Below are 19,023 nucleotides of genomic sequence, written 5' to 3' on the forward strand. Positions count from 1 at the left end.
TTTTCGGAAAAAAATTTTGGTCAAAAAAATTCTTGGTCAAAAAAATTTTGGTCAAAAAAATTTTTGGAAAAAAATTCTTGGTCAAAAAAATTTTTGGAAAACAAATTTTGGTCAAAAAAATTTTTGGAAAAAAATTCTTGTTCAAAAAAATTGTAACCGTTGTAAATGGAAAAAATCACATAAAATCAGTAAAAACTTGTATATAATCGGTTCAAACTTTGAACTCTGAGATCGACCAAAGTCGACGGTCTCGCGCTAGCAGACACAGCACAGACATAGAGGCAACCATACCCATTACCTCCCGATATCCCGATGGACCAAAAAAAGTACAGGTGAGATAGTCCATAGAGACCCACCCAATCATTCAAACAAAATGAAACCCAACAAAAAGTTGAGTTGACACTCGGGATAGTACTTCTTAGTTCAAGTTCAAGTATTAGATTACATATTATATACATTACATATTATATACATACAGATTACATATTATTATACATAAAGTATGTATAAGTTATTGAAGTTATTTATTATTTTGAAACGTTTAAAAGTCTTCATAATATATTAGTGTTTATAATTAATTATAATTTAATTATTGAAAAGGCGTATATCTCGCGAACGGTAAGAGGTATCTTGAAAATTCTTATACTGGGTTAAAGATCTTTTGATTTAGAATATTTCACCTGGGAACATCAATATCCTACGATAATTTGTTCAAAAGTTATGAGTGCTTAAAGATTTCCTGAGTAAAAAACGCTCAAAAATGGACGAAAAATTTGTTAGTTTTTTTTCATTTCCACGATCTTTCCGAGCCCGTAGAAGCTTCAATGAAACGTCAGGTGAATTGTCTTGTGGGCTAGAATAACGTGAAAAAAACGACATTTTAATATTCTCAACGGTTGCCGAATAAATAAGAAAAAACTGAAATCATACCATGACCCTAGGGTCATAAATTGTGTTCCGATGAGGGGAAAAAAAATTGCGTCCGATTTCGATGGCTTTCGCACCGTAGGTGCCTTATGACCTCAGGGTAATGCCATTAAAAAATTTTGATCGCACATCCAATAGTTTTCGAGAAAAACGCATTTTTATCATTTGAATGATATTGAAAAAAAATCGTTTTTTGCAAATATCTCGGTTAGAGCTATCATAAAAATTTTTGCACCAGCAGATACATATTTTAAATACGCATATTTCATTCATATACATCATGATGCTATGTTGAATATTTTCCTAGCTATAGGCGTTTAACTGTGTGTGTATGTGCGTGTGTGTATCTATGTGCGGATACAAATTTTCGTCGACGATTTCGGGAACACGGATCAACCGATTTGAATAATTCAAAAAACATTCGATTCGTATTGATAAGGAGACGTGCTGATTAGTTTTTGGTGAAGGCAGGTCTAGCCGTTCCGAAGATACGGGTCAAAAAGTGTCGAAAACGGTAACTCAGTTTTTAAGAGAACGGAGCGTCCGATTTGAATAATTCAAAAAACATTTTACTTGTATTGACAAGATGAAGAATTGATCAAATTTTCATGAAGATAGGTCTAGCGGTTTTGGAGATCTAATAAAAAAAGTAAAAAAAGTGCCATTCGGCGGTTAAAAATGATCATTAGACATATGCACATCAAATTATCAGATATTTGAAAGAGATTTTAACAATAAGTATAATTTTTTTTTACATTTCTATGGGTTCCGTACCAATGCTTATGCGTTAGACGGCGGCGCGGCACTTGCGCGCTTTGACATTTCGTCTCTTTGCAGTTCAAGCAGTACGATTGCTTTGAAAAAAAGTTCAGAATTTCCAAAATATGTCAAAATGAAAAAAACATTTTTTTTTCAAAAAATTTTTTTTTTCAAAAAAATTTTTTTTCTTTCAAAAAAAATTTTTTTTTTCATATAAATTTTTATTTTTCAAAAAAAGTAATTTTTTGTCAAATTTATAGTTTCTCAAAAATCTAATTTTTTCCAAGTAATTTTTTTTCAAAAATGTTAATCGTTTTTAAAAAAATAATAATTTTTGGTACGGAAAGTTTCAGCAAGTTGCCTTAAGGCACGATGCCCTAATTGCCTTAAGACAGAATTCCACTTACAGCTAGTTTCGATTTTTTTGCGATTACTATAACTTGCCTTACGGGAAGTTAAAAAAATGCAGTTTTTGAGGGAACTAAGCATCAGATTTAAATGTCTCAAAAAACTTTCTGCTTGTTTTAACAAAATAATTTGGAAAAAAAAATTATTTCAATTTTTTTGTAGTTTTGTATATCGAAAATAATTCAGATTTTAATTTCAATTCTGGCTAAAGTTCTAAAGCTCACTTATATAATTTAAATAAGTAATTTTAACTTTTAGACAAATGTTACAGTATTTATAAAAATCTATTTGAAAACATTCAATATTCCTCGAACATTTCGTTACGGTACGGGAAGTTCCAGCAATTTGCCTTAAGGCACGATGCCATACACCACTAGTTTTATTTTCAAGTGCTTTGATAGTAAGTGCGCCCCTGATAGCTGTCCTCAATACGCTTCAATTAATATTGATCTCGAGATCACGCTGAATTTATTGAACATCTCTCGATTGGCAGATAAATTTATCATTTATAAACTTGAATTTTATTTAATATGTACGACAGTGCTAAGATATTGTTTTATTTCATAATGATAATTATTGGAAAAATGAATTGCATTTCTAATTGTACTGTGACTCGTCATGGATATTTGGCAGACTTGAGGCTGAACCAAGGAGAAACAAAATTTAAGTAAGTTGAAAAGAAAATTGTGGGAAAAAGACTAGTAAGTGATAACAGTTACAGTGTAAGTGTAATAATCATTAACCTTATATTACATGGACTGCTAATTATATTACATGGGTATGTGACGTCACTTGCTGAGCGACCATTGCCGACGACAATCGCAGAACTCTCCCGATTGATTGAATGTTATATGTCATATGTTTTATTTTAATAATATAATGGCAATTGTGATGATTGTTAATTTTGTAAGAAATGATATTAATAATATTTCTTATAATAGTTAATTTAATTCAAGTATTATCTGTGATAGTTTTATTTCAATAATATAATGGCAATTGAGATGGTTAAAGGGGCACAACTAGTGTGAAATTTTCAAAAAATCGAATTTTCAATTTTTCCATATTTCGATAGGTCATTCCTTTAAAAATAACATACCAAAATTTTAAATCGATATCTTAAATAGTTTTTGAGTCACAGCCATTTAAAGAGTATATATATAGTATATAGTATAACGATCATTTAATCTTTAAACGCGTTTTTCTCGAAACAGCGTTTTCCGAATTTGCTACAGCGATTACTCAAAAACAAATGATCCGATCTCTATCAAATTTTTTTACATGTTCTATATTTGTCCGTAAAATGAACTATCGATTTTTTGATCGGATCAAAAATCGAATTTTGGCAGTCCAAAAACGACCAAATTTTTTGGTAAAACTCGAATTTTTTTAAAAAAACGCCGACATTATGTCAATTTTTTATTTTTTTTCTTTATCGTAGTTCATTTTACAGACAATATTATCTAGTTTAACGAATTTTTTTTTTAAATTTCATCCACGTAGAAGGCCGGAATCACTGCAGCAGTCTTTTTTTGTCGCGCCGTTGGAGATCGACGATAATTTAAAAAATATTTGATGTTTTTCTTCAAAAATTTCACTATGTATTCTTAAAACATATATAAATATATTCTTAAAATTTTGAAATGATTGATAAAGTAGTTTTTTTAATATAAATTCCCAAAAATCACCCTTTTTTAGGCGTTTACACTAGTTGTGCCCCTTGAAATGATAATATTTTCCTTGTAAATAAAATCGAATGCACCTGTTAAAATCGGTTTACATATTACAAGACCCATATTAGGCACGTAACATATAACATGTGACAATCAATCGATAGAGTCCGCGATTATCGTCGGCAATGTTCGCTCAGTCATGTGACGTCACAGTTTCTTCTATGCTTGAGCACTATATACAAAGGAAAATATATGAAGACTAGCAGTCCATGTAGTGTAATGTCTATGGTAATAATAAATATAATTTTGAAACGTTTTATTTTAGTTGTTTTTCCGAAAGGAGCGATATTTGTTCCAGCAATGTTTGCGATCAGCGTTGCAGCATTTTCTTGGGAAAAGTTTTATGTAGCTGCGATATGGGTTACGAAGTGTCGGTGGACAACTTTCAACGACCATATTGTTCTGGTAAATCAAACTTAACTAATATATATATATATATATATATATATATATATATATATATATATACTAGCAAACCCGACGAACTCCGTTTCGCCACCAGATGGTTTAGTGAGAAGATGACGAAATTTTTTGTTTGTTTTATATTTGAAAACGAAAAAATTGATTTTATTGCACAACAGTAAAGAATTTATTTCGATTACAAAAATAAAGTGTTTTTTAGTTGAACTTTAGTTGAACTAAGTAAATGAAAGTGAATCCGCAAATTATCCGTTTCATTGAAGTGCTCTTTGGTAAACCACATTTTTTGTTTTTTGGTCTGACGTTAACACAAACAAAGCGGATGGTTTTTCAACTCGTGAACAGGCAACGTATAACTGCCCATGTGAAAAACAATGATTTTCTAAATGGCACGATGCCCTGCACCACTAATTTTCTTAGCTATAAACCTTGCGGAGCCCGAGACCTTTCCAACGAATACAAAATTGTCGAAATTGGTTCGTGCGTTCTGAAGCTAAATCGTCAGGAAGGAAAACCCGACTTATTTTTATATATGTAGATATATATATATATATATATATATATATATATACATATATTATTACAGTATAACGAATTCAGGAAGAATTTATATATAGTATCCGCAGTAAAGGTACAATACCACCTTAGATTTTTTCACTCAAAATAGTTGCTTCAACAATGTTGTCCACATTTTTTATAACCTCGTACTATATATCAATTGTTTTTAGTAATAATATCTAAATTACATTTTTAAATAATAGTTCGAATAATTATTACTGATTTGCATGATATTTTGGAATGTTTTGAACCAAGTTAATTGTAGATGAAATACGATTAATTTTAATTTTAGTCGAAATGACACTCATAAAACTATTTGATTCAAATGAAAAAAAAAACTCTTAACAGTACTCATTTTATAGCTTATTTTGAGCATTATAAAACTCCATGGAATGTATAAAATGTAACACCTCGAACCTTAATCTCGAACGAAATAAAAAAACGACTTTACAGTTTCATATTTAGCTGAATATTGTTCCTAGAACACTTTATGAAACACCAATTATTAAGATTTTAATTGATATAATTTTGTTCATGACATGATTTTCGTTAAAATGTATATTTTTAAGATATTTGCAAAAAGCGACGAAAAACGCCAAAAAGTAACGAATTTTCAATGGCCAGTAACTTGTTAAGTATTTGCTTTTTTGAAAAACATTATAAAACATTTCTCATCCACCTGGGAAGTGGCAAAGGAGTCTAAATTATTTTCACTTTTGAACTTGAGAGTAAGACAGACCTAATTCCAAAAGTTCATACAAATTGGAACACAGTAAAAAGCTATAAAAGAACACTATAAAACCTTATGGAATATATGAAATGTAACTTTTTTTTTCTGTAAATTTTGAAATTTGTTTGAACCGTATAAGTAAACAGCAACTAAACTAAAATAACTAAATTATTGAAGCAATTATGTTGTGTAGTAAAATCAAGTGTTATATTTTGTTCTTTTACCGAAAATACTATATTATTTTTTTCTGAATATCTTAGGCCATAATTAAATCACAAAGGCAGGACATCAAAAAGAATATTAAAAAGTATACAATGGGATATTAAAAAATTTGGAACTTTTGAATTGTAGACATGGGTACAGGACAATATCTGTCGGGCTACCTAGTATATATATATATATATATATATATATATATAAATTGATTTTTTATTAAAGATATCGACGAATGCCGTGAAAACAATGGAGGATGTGAACAGATTTGCGAAAATGCTGCTGGAAGTTACAGATGTCTGTGCGAACAAGGGTATCAGATAAGTCCAAATGGACACCATTGCCAGGTAATATCATTAATTCATATTTTAGCTTAATTATAATTGAATACGTACAAGTTTTGTGCGGGCAACGATCCAGATATTGAAAATAACTAGTGGCGTCGTGCCTTAAGGCAAATTGTTGAAACTTCCCGTACCGAAAAATAAATTTTCTAAAAAAAAACTTTTTGGAAAGTTTGCAAAAATGAGATTTTTGAAATTTGCGAAACAAATCATTCAAATCAGACGCTCCGATCTCTCAAAAACTGAATTACCATTATTGGTACCTTTTGCTCCGTATCTCTCTAACGGCTAAAGCTGCCTTTTCCAAAAACTAATCAGCACGTTTCATTATCAATAGGAATCGAAAGGTTTTTGAATTATTCAAATCGGTTGAACTGCCCCGAAATCGTCTAAGAAAATTTGTATCCTTACATACATACATACATACACACACATCAATTTTTTCTAAGGCAGGGTAGAGCGGGGCTAGTTGAGCAATCGAAATATCTCGAAAACTATTATATTGTTTTGTTGATTCTACTTTTCGTTAATTATTCAAAGCAAATTACTAAAAGTTTTGTTTTTCTCCATCAATAAAGACTATAAAATATAGAAATGGTTATTAAAAACTTATTTTATTTCATCACTAATCGACATTGAACCTATGATTTCATTATACTTTCTTAGTGCTCAACTTGTCCTATCTATGGGGTACATTGAGCATGCTTGACTTTTTGCATTTAAATAGCTGTAGCTTTTAAATTTTACTTATTACCAAAAAATAGTATTAACACTTAACACAATAGTATTAACGATAAACAACAAATCCATTAAGCCGTATAGCAATTTATTGAGACTTTTCATTGAGGAGCTACATCTGTTTAAGTAAAAATTTGCTCAACTAGCCCCGCCCTACCCTATGCGAAAATGTTCAGAAAGATGTATAAAAAAAATTTATTTACGATTTTTAGCGATTACTATATGTTTAAAAAAAATAATATGACTTACGTACTTTTCGAATCCCAGCTTGATCATTCTTCAAGGGATTCAAACCTCTGAAGACTTGCACAAAAGACCCAAACAAGAAATACTTGACATCTTTTTCCTTGATCGATTATTGACAAATTTTCTCTTCAATTGGTCAAATTTCAAATTTCAATATCTGGATGAAAGCCTGTTAAAAAAATTCATTATTGTATTATAATATATAATAGAAATATTATTTTGTGTCTAATTATTTACCTTTCACTATTTGAAAAATTATAGTATTTTGTATATATTTCTTCATCAGGAATTGAATTCTGTGCGTCCATCTCTGGAAGAGGATATTGCAGAAATAAGGCAAATTTTGTCTGAGAGAAATGATCAAATGCGATCTCTCCAAAACCAAGTTTTAGCTTTGACTGCAGCACTCGAGTTAAATACAGATTTCCATAAACTACCATTGAAAAATTCAGGTACTACAAGAATTTATCAATTTCTTCTATCATCAAATCAAATACAATATCAAATTTTATTTCAGATGAGACAGTGCCTGAAGATGCATCTCTTGCATTTAATTCATTTGTGCAAGTTTTAAATGAAAACACTGGAGAACGAGAATTTTGCAAATGCAAACGTGGACCTATTGTAAATATTTTTTTTTTTACATTTTCAGTTGCAATCTCCTAAGATAAATGACAAATGAATCAATTTTCGGATAAAATGTAATTGTTTTGTTACGGGTCTAAATTCGTATGAGTTTTACACATGAAATCTAACCTCCAAATGGCAAAACTTATTTCCTGTAAATTCGATCTGTCCAAGTTGAAAATTTTGTTACATAAATATTATTATATCATTGATATTTTGTCTTATAGTGCAGTAAATGGAGAGGAAAAATGGCGAAAACTCTGATTTTTTTTGCTGTGCCCCAATGTGTATGAAATTTTGAAAATAGGCTAATTTTACCCGTTTTTTAAACCTTACGAGTTATAAAAACCCCTAAAAATAAGTTTTGGTTGAACATAAAAAGATTTAGGTATAAAGTAAATTATATTTTACTCTCTTTATCTTATGTATCGAATTTTTTTAACCTTTTTGACTCTTAAAAAAACTTTATGAAAAATTGTTTATTAAAAAAATTATTCTAAAATTGAAAAAATTAATGATTTGAATGATCTTTCAAATTCTCAAAAATAATTGCCATATCTATAATTATTTCAACCCTTAAAACTATTGTTAAATAAAAACAGTTAATATTTATAATTACATATTTGAAAATTATTTAATTATAGAATAAAATCAGAGTTTAACATAAATAAAAAACAATAATTAGCAAGAAAAAGACCTTGTATTTTTATCTATATACTTTCATACGAATTTTTCATTCTTTCTAAGGTATAATGAAAGTTAGTTGTTTTTTTAAAAAAAATTGATTTTTTTTTTCATGAAATCGTAAGGTTTTTCAAAACTGTTTGTACTAAAGTTGTGGTATATGCCAGAGTCTATCAAAATTTTTGTACCAAGTTAACTGTAGATAGTAAACGATTAATTTTCAGGCACTCATAAAACCGTTTGATTTAAATGAAAAAAACATTGTATGCAAATTGTTACAAACAATACTTGTTTATCTATGTTTTAAAGCTTATTTCGAGCACTATAAAAACCCATTTCTGGAATGTATAAAATGTAACACCTAGCCGCTAAATGGCTCCAAATACAACAATTAAATCTTGGAAGAAATAAAAAACAGCTTTGCTTTTTCATATCTAGCTTAATATTGTTCCTAGAACACTTTATTAAACACCGATTTATTTAATTGAAATAATTTTTTTTATTTAATTTTGTTCGTTACAAAATTTTCGCTAAAATGTATATTTTTGGAGATATTTGCAAAAAAACCATGAAAAACACCAAAATGAAACAAATTTTTAGTAGCTAGTAACTCGAAAAATATTTGTTTTTTTTTTTAACTTTATAAAGCTTTTTTCTTATAATTAGTTCTTCTATACGTCTTTATTTTAAAAAAAATAGATTTACACCATTATGGAAGGGTTGTCATCTCCCCGGAGTCCAAATTGTTTTCACTATATTGTTAGTTATATTGTTCCTAGAACACTTTATAAAACACCAATTTATTTAATTGAAATAATTTTTTTTTATTTAATTTTGTTCATTAAAATTTTTTCCCTAAAATGTATATTTTTGGAGATATTTGCAAAAAAAAACGATAAAAAACACCAAAAAGAAACGAATTTTTAGTAGCTAGTAACTCGAAAAATATTTGTTTTTTTTTTAACTTTATAAAGCTTTTTTCTTATAATTAGTTCTATACGTCTTTATTTTAAAAAAATAGATTTACACCATTATGGAAGGGTTGTCATCTCCCCAGAGTCCAAATTGTTTTCACTTTTGAACTTGAAAACGAAAAATTCCCAATGATCTCATAAATTTGTAAACGCTAACATTATTATTATTATTATTATTATTATTATTATTATTATCTTACTATTTTTATTATTGTTATTTTGTTATATTTTATTATTTTTCTAGTATTATTTTATTATTCAGAAATTTTATTTATATTATTTATTAATTTTATTTTTATTATTATTTGCTTGTATTTTATATCAAATCATATGACGGATATTATTTTCATGTAAATTCTATCCTTTGCACTTTTATTTATTTAAATTTATGTTATTATTTATCAATATTACTAGATGTTAATAATTTAACAGTTGTAATACTTATTGAAATTAAAAAAAACTTTTGAAATTGAGGGTAAAATGAACCCATTTCCAAAATTTCATGCAAATTGGAGCACAGTAAAAAAAATTCAGACCCAAAACGCTCTATTGACTGGAGTATTATTAATTACCTCGGTTTTGAAATTAACCACAATATTATTCAAAGGGGCCACCAGGTGCTACAGGTTCGATGGGAGCTCCAGGAATGCCTGGTCCACCAGGACCACCTGGACCAGTCGGTCAACGTGACTCTCTTGATTTTGTCCTACTGGCACTAGCAGATGCTCGACACGATTTGGTGGCTTTACAAAAGCGAGTTTTTGCTGGAGAACGGTACGATATAGAATAAAAATATAAAATTAAGGGACCGATTCTGCCGCATAACAGACCAATGTTATGGCAAGGCCATGTTATGAAGAACTTTCCGTACTAAATATTGACAGAAGCCATGTGGTTGGTGTGCAGTCAGGCATATTTCTCACGTTGCCACATATAAAACCCAACCTAGAACACGCACAAATGTCTAAAAAACTATTAGGTTGTCAAATATCTCCCTTCCGCTGTTTTGCTCTTGCTCTCATACAAAAAGGCGGAAGGGAGATATTTGACAACCTTATATCCTAGATAACATGGTCTTTCTGACCCAGCTTCATAACATACGAGTGGCGTTGCAGTTTATGTGTAAAACGCCTGAATGCCCAGCAAACACATAACATTTTGAAATTATCCATTATGATTCAGTAGCATAATGTATGCAAGTTAGAGCGTAACATAGCCTTGACACAACATTGGCCCATAAGTTTTTTTTTTTCTATTTATGTAGAATTCCAAGATTCGACGTAAGATTGGCCCTCAGACGACAACGCATGAAAGAAAAACAAAAGATTAGGCAAAATAGAAATTTCCAATCAGGTGTAGGTGATGCAAATAGTGCAGCATTCAATGATGATGAACAATTTTTTGTGAAAGATACAAAACATCTGCAATTAGAGGATGTTTCCAATGAATCAATGTTGTCATTTGAAACTGCAGAAGAAACCCTGTGAACATAATCTTAAGAAATATATATATATATATATATATATATATATATATATACAGGGCCGGTCCTGCCTTGCGTGCAAAAAAATGCGGGCGCACGCCTTAGGGTGCGCCAAAACGACTTTCGGAAATTAAATTTATAATATAATATTTATATTTTTTATATAAAATCTAGAATTATTTATTTAAAATGTAGAATACTTAATAAATTATGATAAATATTTATATTTTTAATTTTATTTTTTAATGTGATATCAGTAGAAACAATTAACCGATTAATAATTCATTCTGCAAATTAGTAAATAACAGCTCTGTTTATTGCTTAATCTACTTATTCAATTTTTTCTTTGTTTGAAGTTACCGTGGAATCGAAAAATAAATTATCTTATCTGCGAAAGATTAAATTAATTGTTGGGCATTATCGACGAAAAATTGCGAGCTGATTTAATTGAATCGGAGTTTGTTAAAAAAATATAGACAAATTATTAAAAATGGGGAGTCAGTACTTAGAAAATGACTTGTTTATTCAGAGAAATTGAATTGCAACTTTTACTTTTGTTGCAAATGTTTCGCATCTGTTGAACTTCGAACGTTGAAGACATGCGTGGAACAAATATGAAAAATTGAAGCAAAATTTACTTGGGAACGAAAATCTTAAGGCTTGTTTTATACCTAGTGGTGTCCATACTCTAAATTCAATAATTATTAACTATACAGAAATAATACATATCAAATATAATTAGTTTTTTTTTTCAATATAATTCAAGAAATGTGTAATTTCTTTGCATTTTTCACTGATTTTTGAACAATATTTCGAAAATACGTTAAAAATTTAACTTTAAAACAACAAGCTGATACTCTGAATATGACGGCTCTTACAATATCAATAAGGAGAAGTTTACGACGCAATTTTGGATATTGTAAATTATGAAAAATTAAATTAAATTAAAATTTAAAAAATCCAACATGAAAAACTAGTGTTATGTTTGAAAATGAAATGCTAGTTTTTTTAAATATTAAAATTGCACATACGTTAAAAATAATTGAAAATTTCAAAGTACTTGATTATAATCAACCCCCGAATCACCTCGATTTTCTAAATAAATTTAAAATCAATATATTTTATACGCTTTTAGATTATATCTAATTTTTTGTGCACTAAGTCCAGAATAATTAAAAATTTATTTATTTATTTCACTTAATATTTTTGTTAAATTAAAGTTATAGAATTTAAGAAATGCATTTCAGAAACAGTATTTATTATTTTGATATCAAGATCTTTATATCAAAATAATAAATACTATTTCTGAAATGCATTTCTTAAATCCTATAACTTTAATCTAACAAAAATATTAATTCTTTTGCTATGGCAGTCGAACTTACATCCTTAACCAATTTACGGGGGATTACCTTACCTTATTTATTACCTTATTATGGCGGGGATTGTTTTATTTATTGATATCGATAATAATAAATAAATTTAAAATCAATATATTTTATACCTTTCTAGATTATATCTAATTTTTTGTGTACTAAATCCAGAATAATTAAAAATTAATTTTTAAAAAATATGTAAATATTTATATAATTTTAATGATAAACTGCGCTAAGGAAAAAAAGTTGCATGCGGGCGCGAAGGACCCCAGGATATATATATATATATATATATATATATATATATATATATATATATATACAAAAAAAATATTTTCCGAATGAGAAGCAGTACATTCTAATACTTAATTATATTATCATAAAATATTACAGAAGAATCATAAAAAATAAATTATATTTAGATGTATCATTAACTTCTGTAAAACTCCACACAATATCTATATCTTTATACAATTTTTATATTCTATATCTAGAAAAATAAAATTAGAGCATAATAAAATCTCAGAAAATTGATTTTTTTTTTTTTTATAATATTTCAAATTAATTTTGATCTATAGCAAAAGTAATGTGATTTACTAAAAACTAGAATCATGATATAAAAATATAAATATAGATATAGTCTTAAATTTATTCTTACATGAGTCTTAAAATATATTAATCACATCAATACTATAAAATAAATTAATTAATTCCCTATAGTGCATAATTTTCAATTCAATCAAGTAATATTATTATGATGATAAATAATTTACAATATTCGAACTAAAAATATATTAAGTACCTTTTCGGTTAAAATATTTCGAATCACTGTAGGAAAAGTGTCCATACCTTATTTCGTTAATGAGGTAAAATACTTTGTGTCATTATTGGGTACGATATAATTGGTTGTGAGGCATTAGACATCGCCAAGGCCTGGGAAGTGTTATGGGCAAGACTTTGTTGGGCCATTGCCAGCTGCTGTCCTGGACCACCTGGGTAAAAAAAATTAATTAGTAGAAAGTGGCATTTGGCCTTAAGGAGGTCTTCCTATGTGATGGGTTGAAAAAATCGATTTTTTTTTCATAAATTGCTCCCTTAACATGTCTAGAATACGGTAAGTAAGTAAAGCGATTTTCGAAAATTCGAAGTCGTTTCAAAGATACAGCAGGTAAAAGAAAGAGCGGTTCGGAGCGCTGAGTTGGCAGTTAGAAACTTTAAACGCGTTTTTCTCAAAACTGTGTTTTTCAAACTTTCCTCCATTGTATCTCAGAAACGGCTGGAACGAATTACTTGAAATTTACAGGGCACACTCAATATATTTAAACGCATGGAATGAACTATTATCAATCGAAAATTTTAAAAACTTCGATTTTTTTATAGTAAAAAACAAAAAAAAACGCCTAATTTGCAACTTTTATTTCAAATGTCTATCAAAAATCCAATTTTTTTCATATTTATTTGATTATAGGTCATTTCGTGCTTTTAAGCCTACAAATTAAAACGCTGTTTTTTTTTTTTTTTTCGGATAAGCCGGTCAGCCGGAATCGTAGAGGAAGTGGGAGCTCTTTTTTTTCGAGGCGGGGGTGTTCAGAGCGCTGTAACTCTAGTTTGACTGAATATTTTTAGCTGAAATTTTACATTTATACTGTCCAAAGATGTGTTAATAAATGATAAAAAACTTGAAGCTCTAAATATTTACTGGTCGTAAAAAAAAAATCCTAAAATATCCCTAAAAAGCAGGCCGTCACATAGGAAGACCCCCTTAAGGCAAGTTGCATAAACTTCCCGGAATGTGTAATAATTGACTTAAGCAATCGAAATTGAAATTTAGATATTTAGTTAAAATTAGTCAAATGCATGATTACGTATATCATGTACGTAGCCCTTAATATTATTTAATTTTTAAAAAAATTATTGATAACATTTTTTACACAACTAGAGAAGTTTTGCAGACCTATATTTCCAGTTATGTTCCCAAAAAATGGCTTTTAAATTTGTGGAATTAAAGTCATGGATATTGTTAATATTTATACGTGAATAAAACATTGCTTAAAAATCATTGGTTTCGTTAATGTTACGTAAACATTGCGCATAGTTATGAATTAAAATTTAATAGTATAGTTATAAATTACTATTTAAGGTATAATTATTTTAGTATATTATTCAATAAGTAAGCTGCAAAACTCAATAATATTTTTTTTATATAATAATAATAAAGTTCATATTAATAGAACATTTCACAAATTTAAAAATTTCAAAACCAAATAAAAAAAAAACATTGACAAATTTCTCGTAAACATACACATAAGTTGTTTGTAGAATACGCTCGTCGCCCAATTTAAAAAGCACTTATAAATTTACAGTATGTATTTATAATAAATAATCTATTTGAAAATATTCAAAACAATTATTGATTATTTTCATTTCTCGAATGTTTAATCACGGTACGTAAGTTCCAGCAATTTACCTTGGCACGATATACCAAGCACCACTAGTTTTTAACTTCCTATGGGGTAGTTATAGTAATGGGCCGAAAATCGAAAATGAAAATTCTTGCATTTCTCGACGTTTTGAAGGTTTCTGAACATTTCGGCATACCTCAGAAAAAATGGATGTGTGTGTGTGAGTGAGTTTTGTATGTCGCATTTTTTTCGTCCACGTTTTCGGGCGCACGGATCAACTGATTTGAATGGTTTAAAAAACATTCGATTCCTATTGATAGGGAGATTTCCTGATTAGTTTTTGACAAGCAGGTCCAGCCGTTACGGAGATATGGAGCAAAGAATGCAGAAAATAGAAATCGAGTTTTTGAGAGAACGGATCATCCGATTTGTATGATCCAAAAAACATTCAGTTCGTAATGACGGGGAAAAGTGGTTATTAATTTTGGCAAAGGTAGGCCCAGCGGATTCGGAGATACAGAGCTCAATGTTAAAAAAATGGCAGTTTTTGAGAGAACTAAGTGTCCGATTTAAATGATTCAAAAAACTTTCTGCTCGTTTCAACAAAATAATTGCTTTTGGAAAAAAAAAATTTTTGTTTCTAATTATTTTTTTTTTCAAAAAATATTTTTGTAATTTTGGATTAAAAAATCAAAAAATTGCCCAGGCTAAGCACAGTCTAAGCGCCACTCTGTTACAAATGTTTACCCAAGTGCGTTTAGACTGTTTATGTACTGGAACACTTTTCCAATTTTGTGAAAACTATTGAAAAATGTGAAAATGCCACCAAGTAAGCACAATATAAGTGAAAATGTCGCACAGAATTATTTGCAAATGCGTTTAGACTTTGACTATACGGGAGCACTTTTTCAATTTTGTGAAAATTAAGGCAACTACTTTTTTTGAAATTGAATTCGAAATGAAATGACGATTGTTAATGTTCTAGAGATAAATTGACTTATTTATAATTTACATTTGATTTGCTCAGATATAACAAGATACCAAAATTACGAAAGTTACAGTATTTGTAATATATTTGAAAACGTTTAAAATTTCTCGAATATTTCATTACGGTACGGAAAGTTCCAGCAATTTTCCTTAAAGCACAATGCCATGCACCACTAGTTTTATTTGTAATTTCGAAATCTATTTTATCTTCTATTCTATTATTACCTATAGGTGTTAAAATCTGCTGTCCCGTCGGCTGAGCGTTGGACAAAGTCAGTTGAGTATTTGAAGCAAGTATTTGCTGCTGCGTTGAACTTGTGATTATCTGATTCGGAGCAGTAGCTGGCCCAGTCAGACTCTGCTGCGCCAGCGCCAACTGCTGCGAGTTACTTGCAATTGCTATTGGCGCACTGTTGGCTAGAGAAAAGAAAATATTTTTTAAATACGATGATTTTGTAAGATAAACTCAATTTTTGTATACATACCAATAATTTGTGTTTGAGGTGTAGCCATACTAACTATTGGTGCCGCAACCTGAACTGGTGCCATGGAAACTGCGCCTATTGAGACTGGAACAGTTGCCACACTGGCAGTCACCGTCCTGATAACCTGATAAATGAAACAGTAGTCTGTATTCAATATATATATATATATATATATATATATATATATATATAAATGTTCAGTACGAAAATAACTGATTGCAAATGTGGTGCATAAAGGAAAGGAGCAGCTAACAATAAATATATGAATGGTTTACCCACTGCAAAGCAATCCACATATAAATGTATCTTAATAGTCTTTGCAGGAGCCAACCTATTCTGAAACTGTTTCTATTTAAATTGAATTGGCACATTAATGTTTCAAGATTTTGATATATTATTACCGCGCTTTTTATTAATTCAGTAATTTTTGAATTACGAATCAAAATTCGATATTTCATTTTTAAATTATATTGTTATGTGAGAAAAAAATTAAGATAGTGGAAAATTTTACAGCTTTGCCATTGATTTGTATGGTACCTATAGTTTTAATGAAAAAGTGGAAGGGGCGAAGAACCCTTGATCAAAATAAATTGTTTTTTTTTTAAGTAAAATTAAAGCTTTATCATGTCAGAAAAATATAAATTAAAATTCAGTAAACGAAACACTCACTGACTCAAATCGTGGTTTATTTATTTAACCCAATTTTTTTTATCAGTAAATTGGCTATTATGAAATAGAGATTAGTGGAGGAGGGTGAAAATTTAGAGTTGTGTGCATTTTTTAATTCCGCATTATGAACATTAGAATTAAAACAAAATTGATCCAAAAATTTAAAAAAAAATTAGGGGTGGACAACCCTTGATAAAAATAAAATATTTTGAAGGAAAAAGAGTCCCATGTATTTTCTAATTTAGAATTATAACTAGTGGGGTGGGTGGCATCGTGCCTTAAGGCAAATTGCTGGAACTTCCCGTACCGTAACGAAACGTTCGAGGAATATTGAAGGTTTTCAAATAGATTATTATAAATATTGTATTATTGTCTAATATTTATAATAATTATATAAACTGAATTGCAGAGTTGAAATTATTTGTTTAAAGTATATTAGAACTATAGTCAGAATTAAAAATAAAATCTGAATTATTTTCGATATACAAAAATTAAAAATAAAAAAAAAAAAAAAAAAAAAAAAAAAAAAAATGGTACAAAATTTTTTTTCCAAAATTAATTATTTTGTTAAGACAAGCAGAAAGTTCTTTGAATCAATTGAATCGGACGCTTAGTTCTCTCAAAAACTGCCATTTTTTGTACATTTAGCTCTGTTTCTCCGAAATGGCTGGGCCTGCCTTTGCGAAAAACTATAACCCTTTCTCCCGATCATTACTAATGGAATGTTTTTTAGATCATTCAAATCGGATGCTCCGTTCTCTCAAAAACTCGATTTCTATTTTCTGCACTCTTTGCTCCTTATCTCCGTAACTGCTGGACCTGTCTTTGCCAAAAACTAATCAGCTCTTCTCCTTATTAATAGGAATCGAATGTTTTTTAAACCATTCAAATCGGTTGATCCGTACGCCCGAAAACGTGGACGAAAATTTGTATCCATACATACATACACGCACACACACACACACACACACACACACATCCATTTTTTCTGAGGTATGCCAAAACGTTCAGAAACCTTCAAAACGTCGAGAAATGTAAAAATTTTCAATTCCGATTTTCGGCCCATTACAATAACTTACCCTACGGGAAGTTAAAAAAATTAAATAAAGAAAATTGACCTCATAATTTTTAGGGTTTGACAAACCCTTGATAAAAATAAATAGTATTTTGAAGTAAAAAAAAAACTGAATGTATTTTTCAATTCTACAATAAAAAAAAAATACAATAAAAAAATTGGTCCTCATAATTGAAACAATGTGCTAAGGTTGGACAACTCTTAATAAAAATACATTGTCTTTTAAAGTAACATTTAACCATTTTCATATAGTCAACTAAAATTATGTCAAACAAAGGTCTAACTAAAACTAAAAAAAATATTTCCAAGATTTAAAAAAACATGGGTTGGACAAACGCTTGATAAAAATAAATAATATTTTAAACTAAAAAGGGTTCTATATATTTTTCAATATCAAATTATAGAAAATTAAAATATAGAAAATTGGTCAAAAATTTTTTAAAAAATGTTAGGGGTGAAATATCCTTGATAAAAATAAATAGCATTTTGAAGTAAAAAGAGTTGTATATATTCTGTCAATTCCGCATTAAATAAAATTAAAATAAAAAAAAGTTGACCCCAAAATTAATAAAAGTATTAGGATCGGACAACCCTTAATAATAATAGATTCTATTTTGAAGTAAAATTTAAGCTTTTTCGTATATGTACTCAAAAAAATCTTTAATAAAATTATGTCAAACAACGGTCAGATTAAAACTAAAAGAAAATTGATTACAAAATTTTAAAAAATTGTAGTGGACAACACTTGATAAGTCTCTATGTCAAAGATATTTATTGACTGAAAAAATAATTGAATTGCTAAAGTGGCTATAAAAAATAGGGGTTGGTGGTAAAAAAGTAAACATTTTAGGTTGCATGTATTTTTTAATGCCACATAATAAATTTTTTTTAAAAAAAATACAAAAAAAAACTAAACTATCACTTAGGGATATAAAATTTAGATAGTTACCGATTCTCAGACCTACTGAATACGCATAAAAAATTTTGTAAACACGAGAATTTTATATATAAGATATATAGATTAACAACACACCAAATCTTAGTAAGTTAGAATTTTAATTTTATATAATTCGAAATTGAAAAACACATGGAACACTTTTAACTTAAAAAAAACTATTTATTTTTATCAAGGGTTGTCCATGCCTAACTTTTCTTTTGAATTTTGGAATCAATTTCTTTTAATTTTAATGT

The 19,023-nt window shown here is 28.7% G+C and overlaps 2 protein-coding genes across 2 annotated transcripts; one reads left to right on the top strand and one right to left on the bottom strand.

Annotated features, from left to right (window-relative positions):
- Positions 1–5,885: 5,885 nt before the first annotated feature.
- On the top strand, positions 5,886–10,845 carry LOC113367630 (collagen and calcium-binding EGF domain-containing protein 1-like). The gene is made up of 6 exons (XM_026609220.1): positions 5,886–5,889; positions 5,971–6,092; positions 7,360–7,525; positions 7,591–7,697; positions 9,966–10,132; positions 10,623–10,845. The coding sequence occupies exons 1-6, from the start codon at positions 5,886–5,888 to the stop codon at positions 10,843–10,845; spliced, it is 789 nt and encodes a 262-aa protein (XP_026465005.1).
- Positions 10,846–13,046: 2,201 nt separating this feature from the next.
- LOC113368312 lies at positions 13,047–16,209 on the bottom strand. Its single transcript, XM_026609865.1, has 3 exons — positions 16,089–16,209; positions 15,829–16,020; positions 13,047–13,206 (listed from the first exon to the last, which is right to left on the bottom strand). The coding sequence occupies exons 1-3, from the start codon at positions 16,150–16,152 to the stop codon at positions 13,073–13,075; spliced, it is 390 nt and encodes a 129-aa protein (XP_026465650.1). The 5' UTR covers positions 16,153–16,209; the 3' UTR covers positions 13,047–13,072.
- Positions 16,210–19,023: the final 2,814 nt, after the last annotated feature.

The sequence above is a fragment of the Ctenocephalides felis genome, unplaced genomic scaffold (assembly GCF_003426905.1).
Source record: "Ctenocephalides felis isolate EL2017-DRISC unplaced genomic scaffold, ASM342690v1 CF-g0.4_SCAFFOLD_01170, whole genome shotgun sequence".
NCBI classification, from domain to species: domain Eukaryota; kingdom Metazoa; phylum Arthropoda; class Insecta; order Siphonaptera; family Pulicidae; genus Ctenocephalides; species Ctenocephalides felis.

Coding starts and splice junctions, on each gene's coding strand:
- LOC113368312 (XM_026609865.1), bottom strand. CDS start 16,152: ATGGCACCAGTTCAGGTTGCGGCACCAATAGTTAGTATGGCTACACCT. Junction 16,021..16,088: donor ACCTCAAACACAAATTATTG/GTATGTATACAA, acceptor TCTTTTCTCTAG/CCAACAGTGCGCCAATAGCA. Junction 13,207..15,828: donor GCAGATTTTAACACCTATAG/GTAATAATAGAA, acceptor TTTTTTACCCAG/GTGGTCCAGGACAGCAGCTG.
- LOC113367630 (XM_026609220.1), top strand. Junction 6,093..7,359: donor CAAATGGACACCATTGCCAG/GTAATATCATTA, acceptor TTTCTTCATCAG/GAATTGAATTCTGTGCGTCC. Junction 7,526..7,590: donor ACTACCATTGAAAAATTCAG/GTACTACAAGAA, acceptor ATTTTATTTCAG/ATGAGACAGTGCCTGAAGAT.